At 44.1% G+C, this 12,878-nt stretch overlaps 1 protein-coding gene across 1 annotated transcript in view; it reads left to right on the plus strand.

Moving 5' to 3' along the window:
• LOC120534772 (NACHT, LRR and PYD domains-containing protein 3-like) overlaps window positions 1-12,878 on the plus strand; it is a 139,032-nt gene that overhangs the window by 88,191 nt on the left and 37,963 nt on the right. The window contains exon 9 of the mRNA XM_039762352.1: window positions 9,072-9,245. Within this exon, the coding sequence (XP_039618286.1) occupies window positions 9,072-9,245 (174 nt within the window). The remainder of the gene's footprint in view (window positions 1-9,071; window positions 9,246-12,878) is intronic.

Genomic DNA, 12,878 nt, shown 5'->3' on the forward strand with positions numbered 1-12,878 from the left:
ATAGTCAAGGAGCCCTAATGCTGGCGGAGAGAGTAATGCACTTTTTAAATCACATAGAGCCTTCTCAGCCTGCTCATTCCACTGTATGCGACCAGAAAGAGGAAGGTCAGCAGTGTTAGCTAGACTTTGCAAAGGCTGTGCTCTTTCAGAAACATTTAAAATCCATTGTCGACAGTAACCTAAAATGCCCAATACAGACATAACCTGTTGTTTTGTGACCGGTCTGGGCAGGTTTTGAATAGTGGTTATGCGGTCTTTTGACAGAGCTCTGGTACCACAAGTGATGTCATGCCCCAAATATTTGACAGTGGTTTGAACTAGCTGCAGCTTGGTCTTAGAAACCTTGTGCCCATTTTCTCCAAGATACTTGAGCAATAATTCAGTATTTTGTGTGCATGCTTTCTCTGTTTCACTACAGAGTAATAAATCGTAGACGTACTGTATTAATGCACTTCCCCTGTCAGGCCAGAAGCCTTCCAGGTTTTGAGCAAGTGCTTGGCCGTATACACAAGGAGCCTCTGTATAACCTTGTGGCATAACGGTCCATGTCCAACGGCGGTTTTGAAAAGTAAAAGCAAACCAAAACTGAGAATCAGAATGTACAGGAATAGAAAAGAAAGCATTTGCTAAGTCAATAACTGAGAAATAACGTGCAGATGGAGGGATTGTAGACAGAATAGTGGAAGGATTAGGCACAATCGGTGCTCTAGGAAAGATAGCAGAATTGACTTGTCTGAGGTCTTGGACAAAGCACCAAGAGCCATCAGCTTTCTTTACTGGCAAGATAGGAGAGTTTACAGGAAAATATTTAATAGGAATTATAGCCCCCCTTTTAACGAGCTCTTTATGTACAGCAGCAATTCCGAGTTCAGCCTCGGGAGAGAGAGGATATTGCGCACGGCGAGGATGGAAGGAGGATTTTGGAAAGATTACTAGAGGTTCACAATTTGCTATTCTGCCAAAATCATTTTTCCCTTGAGACCACAGTGTATCAGGAATTGAAGAGAGCCATGGAATGCTATCAGTTTGCAATGAACATAAAGAGAGAGACGGGTGACACAGGGAACGAACAACTGGCAGATCAATCTGAATTAGTACTTTAGTAACTAGATGGTCTGAGGTGTCAAAAATACCTGGCGCAACGTACAGCCAATCAGTTCTATTTAGACATTTTTCAACCCAGTCCCCAATTTCAACCCAGCGAATCGTGTTAGATTTAGCCAGAGAGACATGGGGCACTGAACCACCTAGATAGAAAATACTTTGTGAACATGTGAGGTGAACTGACGCAGCAGCTTTAGTAGATGAAACAAAAATACATGGAATGTGCAAAGTTTCAGGGCATGTGACAGAGGAAAGAAAAGATTCTAACCAAGGAGTGTCTACTTCAGCGGGGAAATATTGGGCAGTACAATGCACGGTGTCCGGGACTTGTAAGTGGGGAAATAGGCATGAGGGGAAAGAATGAAGGGCTTTCAAGAGGAGGGTGTGTGGTGAGAAGTCAAGGGTCCATGCAGCAAAAGAGGGCTTGGGTTGTGTAGTTTGGCACAGGAGCTTAGGAATGGAGCAATAAAATCCTTGTTTAGTTAAAGAAATTGAGACTGACAATTTAGTCATAAGATCCCTTCCCAGCAAGTTCACAGGGCACAAATGATTTAACAGGAAACAATGAGGTAATGGAGAGCTGTCGGTGCTGAGTTGCACTTGCAGAGGCTTTGAAACTAGTAGCGTGTGTGGTTGTCCTGAAGCAGTGAGAACCTTCACAGTGTCTTTCGAGGCTGGGACCTCCAACAGAGATAAAGTGGAGCGCGTGGCTCCTGTGTCCACAAGAAAGACAGTTTCTTTGCCTTCTACTATTAAAGTCAATAAAGGATCAGTATCGGCATGACGAGTAAGCAAAGGAAACTGGAAAAAGTGGCTGGTGGTCCCAGCTAATTCCTAGGACCAAGGAATGTCATTGGGCTCAGGGAGAGGGGGTGGCGGAGGGTGCTTGTGTGGGCAGTTGCGTCTGAAATGTCCAAGTTCACCGCAGCCATAACAGGCATATGACGCTGGCGTCTGCTCCGAAGGGTCAGGCATCTGAGCGAAAGGATTATTAGGGCTTGATAATTGGAACCCTCGTCCTCACCCTCGCCTTCCAAAGAAATTTCTGCATCCTAATGTATTTGTGCAGCCAACAGTTTGGTCTGTGTGTCTGACTCTTTTAATTTAGTCTGTCTCTCAGCATGCTCTGCATGACGCTTGACTTCCTCGAACGTAGCGCTTTCCCAGCCTATGCAAGACATGCGAACTTTGCTCTGAATATCACTTCTCAGTCCCGAGACAAAAGTAGGCACTGCAGCATGAATTCTATCATTTTCATTATCTAGCCCGGAGTGATTAGCCATCAGATCTTGCAACCGGTGAGCCCATTCATTCACTGTCTCATCTTTTTTCTGCTTAGCGGCTGAAATTAGTGACCAGTCTGTGCCCTTTTTATATTTTTCTGCCAGGGCTCCTTTCAAAGGCTCCCACTGGCCGAGTAAAGGACCTTCATTCCCGGGGCCTCGGGAAAGAGCTTCATTCCAACGCCAAGGAGCACCGTTAATATCACTGTGATTTACAGTTGCCCACGTGGTGCCCAGCTTTCGGCGGAGCACCTGTGTCCACTCTGCAGCATTTGGTTTATACATGTCATCAAGCTGCTGAAACTGTTGCACAGATTTCAGTCCACTGACCGTTTTGGGGTCGGGCAGTTCAGACACCACATCCTTCAATTCTTGAATGTCCTAATTTCAGTAAATCATTATGGTAGTGGGATTATTATTGTCTGGGGGTTGTGCGGGATCATGTCTGGGGTTGGGGACTTCAATGAGGGGGCAAGAGAATGTTGGGCCAGAAGGTTTAGGGGAGCCGAAGGGGGAAGTAAAACCACCCATAGGTTTAGAGCAGAGGGTCTGACTTCTCGTGCGCTGGGAGACAGATGACTCTTCTGGTTTCTGCCATTGCAACCCAGTAGCACCTTGTGAATGATCTGAATCATCAGGGTCATAATGATATTGTCCATCATAAAAACTTGCTCCAGACAGTTCATCTGTTAACAGGGGTGCAGTTGGAGGAGGGGGTGCAGGAGGTGGAATCGAAGGAGTTTGGTAAGGAGGGGGTGGACAGATTACGGGGTATAGGGGGTCTTTCTTTTCGGTCTTCTTTCTTTTACTTTCAGGCTTGGGCTCTGTCTCAACCTTCATTTTCTGCAATGCTAGCAATAACTCTTTCTTTTCTTTCTGTGTTTTGACCTCAGCAGCCAGCAGCTCGTTACGCTTCTGCACCGCTTCCAAGGTCCTATCCTTTATCACCAATTCCCATCTATCAAACATGTACATTCGATACGGACCTTTGTTACAACATCCTTGTGCATTTCTACATAATATTTTCCTTATTTCTTGTATTTCTGATATGTCCACAGTCCCGTCTATCGGCCATCTGCCACCACTCTGTTTATTCCATTTTTTACATGCTTTCTTAAAGTCTAATCCGGTTTTCTTTTCTATTAGTTTCCTAGGTGAACCCCCTTTCGGACCCGAGTGAAAGCTTGTGTCCGAGACACTTTCCAAAAATAATCCTTCTAACAGAGACTTTTGATTTCCCAAAGGAGTCTCTTTGACCGGTTTACTATTTTGCTTTCCCATAATGAATGGCACTGGACCACAGTAGAACAATTCAGCCCTCGCGGCGTTCTGCTCCCAGTCCTGTCCCACTCCCAGATTAGTACTCAAGTGGTTTTGTGTCCGTTGTTTAGCAGAATCGTACAACAATATTCAGCGTGGAGTCCGGAATACAAGATGTGCTTAACACCAATTCCTTCGTCAGACGCCTCGTATGTGCCAAACTGCTAGTGCATGTCTCCACCACAGAGCAACCCGTAGAAGCAGGATTATGACCAGACGTTAGGAACAGAAAACTCGTCCACCCACTCAGTGTTATTCCCAGACACTCAATTCATATACTATGCTTTTCTTACTTCCATTCCCTTATTTAATAGGAGTGTGCCACTCACCCCTTTCTATCCCGCTCCCATGGAGTAACTTACTAACGTACTTGTAGTATCTTACACTGTCCCCCGAGGGACCCAAGTATTATTCCCTATTTTTCAGTTACTATCCACTACGTTAGTGATACAGTATTTATTTTCCTTAACTTCCCATAAACCGGTCAAATTCCTGAGCTACTTCATTCACTCAATCGGACTCCCTCGGTCTACTCACCAAGAAATTTGTGACCTGCTAAGGAAATCCCAGTTGGTTCGACCTTCGTATTCGGTCAGAGGAGGCCAGGGACTCCTCACGCAGGATACGCCCGAGGCAGGCCAGTCCTAACTTTTGCCGGAGCTGGTCCTTCTGACCCGGTCAGAGCCGGCCCTTTTACCGGTCCTCTGGACGATCCCGCTCGAGAAGTCACCTGTCCATCTCCGCCCTACGTTTGGGCGCCAGAAAACTGTGGACGAAGGTTCAAAACAACAGCAGGCAGACAACAATTCAAACAAACAGAATTCTTTTATTTCTGACTTCTTGGTGAGCAGAGTGGCTTTTCCTTACAGAGAGAAAATGCAAGGAAGGCCCCCGACAAGGGGGTTCAGCTGCATTTATAACAAAATCTTCAAAGAGAATAGTTAGAAAAAAATAAATCAGTTTCACTCCAAGGCCACAGAGCATCCTTTAGAAACATTTATTGATTACAACGGAAAACATAAATTCTAGTCTTATATTTGGAATGAAGCTTATCAGAAAACCTGTCATAGCCACTGCTGAAACAGCTGGGAAGAGTCAAAAACTGCATTCCACAGCTGGAAGCACACTTCTGTTAATAATAATACCTAGCCACACAGAGAACATGCAGATTTTCATACAGAAGCTAGCAGTAGATTTTAAATTCCATTCCACAACAGGAAGGACGGTAAAGCCTTGAATGTAACTGAGCGTTGATGCTTTGGGTAACAAGACAGGTAAGGAGCAGGGAACATTGAATGTGACAGTGACTGCGGGGGATTGTGGAACTGGAAGATGGTTTAAGAATACAGAAATGACAAAAACTTAGTCTTTCAATAATTTACTCTGTTGTGCTACAGTTCTTATTTACTGACCCCCCAGTGCAGCCTTAGATAAGATACATTCACAAGGGTTGGATGTTGCTAACAGACTCACATGCTTTTTAGAAAGTGTTGAGCTGTGCTCCCCCTTCATCTTGTCATTTATTAACACACTTTTCAATCAAGTCCCAGACTCACAGTGGTGTCATAAATGTCTATGAAACTATGTAAAGCATGTAGGTCGCCTAATAAACATTTGAATACAATAAACCCCATGTGTCTCACATAGGCACCCTTTTAACTCTTGTTTCGGTCATGTCCGAAGCATATCCTTAAGGTATATAAACCCCTAGGTCTGGATAGTTGTGGTATGCAGCAATTTGAACCTCTGTTTACACGCTTCTCTTGTCTTGATCCGACTGTGTATGTGTCTTTTAAAGCTTTATTGTTTAATGCATACTATCTACTATGTATTGTTTTGTAAATAATTCTTTATTGTCTTTGGTCGTACACCTGTATATACCTGTATGTTTCTTTTGTATATATTTCAGTTTACAACAAGGTATGTCAAAATAAAAGCCTTCAAGAAAGGTCACCCTCTTGTTTTTTTTTTTATGTGGATGTGTTGAGTTGTTTAAGCTCTCTATGGCTGCGTTGCACGGACAGCACGGAGTGAGGCAGAAAAGAAAGTTTTGCTCCAGATGTGCTTATCCAGCTGCTCCTTCTTCTCAGTACTTGAGTGATCTTTATGTTCACTTCTGGATGAATTCACAAAGTTTCTTTTCAACATCTTTTTTGTCTCATTAACGCAGAAATCCCGAGGCTTTTCTTAAATTGCAGAAGACACTGTTGATGGCACTGAAAGACAGTTGTGATTAGATATGCAGCACACGCTTTAACTCACAATGCATTTTGGAAATCAATAATACAAATCAGCAACAGATCTGGGAATCACTGAATAGTAAAAACGTTTAATGAGGAATGTCTTGCGCATATAGTGGTGTAATGACCACGTCGGCTTTAGTGAAGCATTTCTTAGCCTCTCTGATATGATCGACATGGGGTAGAATAGATTCTGGATTGTTATAATACGTTCTACCTAACGAAAAATATGCTCATTGATTTGTTACAGATTCTTGGTGGACACGATTCCACACCAATGAAAAAGGTGCCCATGTAAATCGTTCATAATGTCTCCAAAATATATTTAACTTACAGACAAGTACTACATAACTGTTTCGTACAAAGTCCTTATTTTAAAATACGTGAGCCACAATTAGGATTTGAACTCGTGTCAGCATACCTTATCACTGAAGTGGAGACAACTGCTTTTGCGCTTTGAACCAAAGAAGTTCAGCAGACAAGTGAGTGACCAAATCGACTGCTGACTGCACAGATATCAATGATGTCATTATGCTAGCTTGACTCAAAATCACGTGACGGGCGCATTTGAAACAAGTCTTCAAGCACCTGCCATTTGGTAATCTGGTGTTGAAATGTCAGTAATGAGCAGCCATCACTAGCTGTGAGTGTGACGGCTTTGTATATATTCTTTTGGACATATAGTTATAAATCTCCTAGTGATAATTTTTGGTGGAGGTATATGTAATTATTTAGCGTTGGTACATATTTTGATTTTGGGATTGGTGTATTGTTTTTTCTTTTTGTATATACACACACTTGTTTTTTTTTCTTGTGTATTTTTTCTGTTTATTTATTTTTTTCCTCTTGGAGGAGCTTCATGAGGCAGAGATAAAGGAAGAGCACCTTCATTGTTGGAGTGTGTGTATTTTTTGTAGGAGTGCACTGTTTTTTTGTAAATACACCATATTTTTTCCTTTTTTTATTTCTGAAGAAGTGAAGGCTTTTTGAAAGTCTATATAAATTATGTCAGATGCTTTGTTTTTGTTAACTATTTTAATTGCTTCTTCAAAAATATTTAAAAGTTTGGTTTGGCAGGAGCGGCATGGTTGGCGCAGTAGGTAGTGCTGCTGCCTTGCAGTTAGGAGAAACGGGTTCGCTTCCCGGGTCTTCCCTGTGTGGAGTTTGCATGTTCTCCCCGTGTCTGCGTGGGTTTCCTCCGGGTACTCCAGTTTCCTCCCACAGTCCAAAGACATGCCAGTTAGGTGGATTGGAGATTCTAAATTGGCCCTACTGTTTGCTGGGTGTGTTTGTGTGTGTCCTGTGGTGGGTTGGCACCCTGCCCAGGATTGGTTCCCGCCTTGTGCCCTGTGTTGGCTGGGACTAGCTCCAGCAGACCCCCTTGACACTGTGTTTGGATTCAGCGGGTTGGAAAATGGATGGATGGTTTGGCAGGACCTTTCTCTCATAAACCCATACTGGCTGCTATTTAGTATGTTATTTTTGTTTGGGTAATTTTTTAATTCATTGCTTATTTCCTCATCTAAATACACTGTTTCTTTTGATATAATAATGACATTTTAGATTTGCTGACCCAGGGTTTGTTGACCAGATAGACGTTCACACTTTTAGCTGAGATCAACAAGTCCTCACAAACAGAAACAAAGCTGCTGATCACATCACAAAGCTCAACTAAATCAGAGCAGGAGTCCAACAAAAGATCTCAGTCTGGACAATGAAAGCAGCATTGGAGACTTTGGATTGAACTTTCACTCCAGAGCTTCACTGTCTTCTTGTGGACTTTTAAATTCCTACAGAAAGTGTTGAATGTCAGAAATAGTGTGGAGTATTTAACAAGAGTGCTGCAGAATTACAACCAAAGTGCAAATCAGAAAATGTGTTTGTTCCTTTGGTGCCTTTGTTTAAGGCCTGGTGACAAAGGTTAGGCTTCTGATGCTTTGGTCTGAGTGTTCACTTTCAGCGTGTCGACTAAAGCTGTGATAATCGTCTGTTGACATCGATGGGTGAGCCTTAGGATGAATACAAACAACGGTGACAAATATTTGTGGAAATTCTCTGAACGAGTAGAGTGGTCTGAGTGACACGCTGAGCAAATCAATGTCTGCAGAGCTCACTGCTTTACTGACTGTTACTGATTGAGACCCCCATTTATATACAGATGGGCAGACATCACTGGGCCCTTTACCTGTGACGATGGAGTCTGAATGATGAGCTCCATGACACTCATGGACTCAGAGAGCCACGTCTCTATAATGCAGGCTTCTCTGTATTCTGTCTGAACACAAGCTTTAGTTTGAGATCATCAAGTTGATTATGTAAGGACTGCACAGGCGCCATTATTACAGTCGAAGTGGAATGTGTTGGGTTACCTGTTACCTCAAATGAGACCCTCCACATCTGCCCCATTTCGTTGTCCTCCGCTTGTCACCTTCATCAGACTCATCTTATTTCTTCAAAGTGAAAAAGTGGAAAGTTCTGGAATCAGCTCTGGTCTGTTTCTGCACTCAGCAGGTACCATCCCAGTAGAAACTCCTGGCTGTACTGAGTCACTCAGGTGAATAGAAGACACATTGGGATAACAGCAAGAACAGTGAAAAAGTATCACCAAAATAATAAAAACAAATAAAAGCAAACACACCATAACACTTCACTTCACTTCCTTTATTCACATTCAGAAAATGAACCTATAATTAAAAATTAATCACAACAAATAAAAAACTTCAACAAAGACAGAGACAAACAGACCTGCTGCTGGTCACCAATAGAGCTGCCAGTCCTGAATTCCACTTTGTCATCCTCACCCCATGGTCACCTGTGACAGTCCATCTGGTCACCTGAGTGCAGGATGCCGTCAGTCTCATGTCTGTGACGTTCTTATCCAGTGTTGATGTCCACATGTCAGTCTGAATGACTTGGCACCAGTCAGTCCAGCGTAAAGGCAGGAGACCCTGTCAAGTATATAGCGCCTTACTTTACAAGAATGGCAGTGGTCTCGTGTTCACACTGCACTTCAGTGAAAAGTCAGAATACAAGTGGCCATTAAACCTTTGTGTTGTTTGTCCTTCTGTCTGTCTGTCTGTCTGTCTGTCCTCATGTCCTCACTTCTCTCTCTTCTTCTCCACAGCCTATCTGTTTGTCGTTTCACCTCCAGATGTTGCTCAGCTCTCTCCTCAGCTCTTTCTGGTCCACACTCACGACTGACTGAACTGGACCTGACCAGCAACAACATGGGGGATTCAGGAGTGGATCAGCTGTGTGAGGGGCTGAGGAGTGAAAACTGCAAATTAGAGAAACTGCAGTAAGTGAACAACAAGTGTGTGTGTGTGTGTGTGTCTCGTGTATTTTATTTCTTGTCACATTACGGCTCTGACTTTTCCACTCCCACAACACAAATGCTGTGTTTAATCAGGACAGACTGCAGTGTCCCTTATGGACAGACAGATGGACGTGAGGTGACACAACTGCAGATTTCAATTCAATTCATAAAGACAGCATTGTGACCCTGAACCCCTCCACCTCACTGGTCACTCTCCTCATCCTCTCTGTCCAGACTGTTGTTTTATTTCTTGTCCCATAAGCCCATGCTGTCCATTCTTTATTTTAATCTCATACTTGTTCCTGTCCCTCATTGTCACTTTCCCCCTTACACTCCTCTGATGTCCTCACTAAAGTTTGAAAAAAAAAATCAGTGAAATAGAATAAGGAGGAGAAACACAGTCAGTGTGAGGAGAAGAGACGACTAAAGTGACAGAAGACAAAGAGGAGTGGACAGCTAGAGCTGGACTCAAGTAACAGATAAGGACAAAGAGAATAGAAGAATAAAGATAAGGAGAGACAAGAGAAGGAGATGAGCAGAATGAACAAAGGACAAATAAAAGAGGAGGACCAGTCTAAAGAACAGGAGTAAAGGTGGACAGCAGCAGTAGAAATGACCAGCCAGTCATACACTGAAAGAAATGGTGACAGGGAGGAGAGGATTAGGACTGAAGGCAGTGTGGACAGTAAGGTGGGAGACACAGAAAGTGACCGCCATTATAGCCAAGTGGACTGAACAGGCCGACTTCATTCTACAAGACATGACCCCCAGGTCTACACAGGACATCGACATATATCTGTCAGTGGGCTTAGTGACCGAGAGGTGGACACACACATCATGTGCAGTAGACATCAGAGACACTGAGAGGATTCTGGGAAGGTGAACTCAGTGGGCGTGTCAGTGAGATACTCCAGTGTGAGGAGTGGCGCCCTCTTGTGTTTGTAACTCACACTTGTGTCTCTTGGGACATTAAAAAAAAAATCTCACCACATGATCAGTGTAGGCTATCACATGACTTTCTCAATAATGCAGTATATAGCACCTTTTTGATATTAACCCTGAGGATGTGTTTATGGTAAACTGTCGATGCACGCTTTACACCTGCAGACAAGTGTGGTTCAACCAGAGCAACAGGCCGAAAGTCATTCAGCTCACTAGGATGTGGTACCTTTCGGACTGGGGTGATACAAGATGTTTTCCAAAGCCTCGGGACTCTCCCCTGTTCCAGATGGCACTGAAGCACTTGTTTTTAATGGACTGATCCTCCAGTGATTTTTTCCTCATTTTTATTTATGATTTATTTATTTATTATTTACTGTGACTTTTAAACTCCACTAAAGAACACTCTATTGGGGAATATTTATTTATTTAACTTTTTTAGTGAAGAAGCACTGCATTTTACTTTGGTTTTAAACACTTTGATTTGATGTATAATGAAACCACTAAGCACTTTTGCATCTCCTATTGCTCATTTGTGTCCTTATTGTTCAGCTCATCCTCAGATTTGACTATTGACATCTCAGTTTTAAGGGTGTGTGCCAGCTGAGGGCAACCAAAGCCATAACAAGCTGGTTAAGAACATGTGGATCTGTTTGGTGGATATTCACAGAACAGAAAGGTCTTCATTCGCTTCTTAAACACATTAAGGGAGTCAGCAGGTCAAATGGAGGTGGGCAGCTTGTCCAACCAACTAGGAGCTCCACATGAAAAGCGTCTGATTTGAGATTTAGATTTGGTACGACACAGAGCTGACATCACCAGATGCTGTTCACTGTCAGACCTAAGTGGATGAGAAGGAGCAGAGCACCTCACCAATGTCTCCATATACTCAGTTGTTGACCCATTGAATACTTTGTTGGAAAGTATTGTGATAGATTAAGGCTCTCTCGTTCCCTTGTACCCTCAGACCACTCGTCAGACACCAGGTAAAAAGTCCAAATAATTATTATTTAATAATGTGCACAAAGCACGCTCTTCTCCCACAAAACTCAATAAATAAACAATACACAATTCTCAAATAAACCAATCCACCACTCTCAGACGCTTAGCCACCCTGCCTCCCAACTCAGCTCACCGTCTGGGAGCTCCCATAATCCTTTTATATTTCCTGACCCAGAAGTGTTCCAATCCCTAGTCCATGTGATCTCCTATCACTTCCGGGTCAGATAAAAAGTCCTTTTCTTCACCTTGAAGCACGTCATTCCCCTTGTCCATGTGACTCGGACATACTTTCGTTGGGTAGGGAAAATAAACCCTGTTCCTCCCTGCAACGTCTCCTAGCGGCCCCCACGGTATCCAGCAGGGCTGTGAATAAAGACTCCAATGTCAATGTCTTCAGGGGAACCTCCATACTGCAGGGAGGGCTCCACTTGGCGGCATATGGGTATTGGCCGGGATGAACAGCCGGCCATACATCACAGTACTCCCTCCCCCCCAGCAAAGAACCCTGGTTTGAAGTGGCCAGCCACGCGAAGGATGTCTTCTTCCAGGTAGGACTTCTGGGCGGACCCTGGCTGTGCCTTCCGAAGTGGTCCCTGGAGAACCTAGGGGGAATTTCATAACGGTAATTCACTTTATCCCCTGTCCTCCAGGGACAGTTGTACCAAATATGGCCCAGCTGTAACACCACCTTTGTCCTCCCGGAATTCTCCCTCTGCGACGCTAGAAACACTCGGGGAACTTTGTCTCTGCCCCTTTTCTTGTTGAGGAGGGTTCCCCCGTTGCCTCTGTGCTATTTACGCCCTTCTCCTTCTTGTCAGGAGTACCCCCATTTTATTTTTGGGATCTCCTGCTTACTCTGGGATTTGTCGACAGTTTGGGTCTCTCTATGAGAGAAAGAAAGCCCCTTTCCTGTCTGCACCCCTTTAGATTTATTAATAACATGAGTCGGGGTCTTTAGGACCGAATCGCTCCAAGAGACAGCACCATCCAGCTGCTCCGGCTCGATCGGCCCTTCCCCCGGCCACTCTGTAAACATTTCGGCCTCTCTTGTAGGGCATGCATCCACTTGGCACCCACTATGGATTAAACGCAGGCCTGTGTCACTCTGCATCCCTATTTCATTATATACGGTACCGGCTTTACCTACCTGTACCACCAAATCAATTAAGACAGGATGCTCCTGAGAAAATCGCCGCAGGTACTCATTTAATTTGTTCATAGGCTTTTCAGCCACTCCTGACAAGTCTGCAACGATTGTCTGGATTGTTTGCACCACCTGTCAAAAACTGTGCACAGGCTGAAGCAACTCTCCAGCTCGTACACGTCCAAAAAGTTACTTAATTCTGCCGGAGGCAGGCTCGAGCCATCACTAGCCTTACCCTCTGGCTGGGAGCCAATAAGCACTCCCGCTCCTGGCACATGCTCTGACGAGTTCCGCAAGGGAGCCTGGGATTTGGAGTTCCTTTCGGAGGTCCGTGGTGCCGCTTTTGGCTGACTGCAATCCGTCTGTCTCTATTTATCGACGGACCAATCAGTCATTTCCCGGACCTCCTTACCTTTTTGTAGACAGAGCGGTGCTTTGCTCGCCTCCCTTTCCCCTTCGGAAAAACCAAGTCCGTCTTTTCTTGGGTGAAGCCACAAACAGCTGAACACGTACCTTCTCCTTCCCATAAT

Source organism: Polypterus senegalus, chromosome 8 (assembly GCF_016835505.1).
Source record: "Polypterus senegalus isolate Bchr_013 chromosome 8, ASM1683550v1, whole genome shotgun sequence".
Classification (NCBI taxonomy): Eukaryota; Metazoa; Chordata; class Cladistia; order Polypteriformes; family Polypteridae; genus Polypterus; species Polypterus senegalus.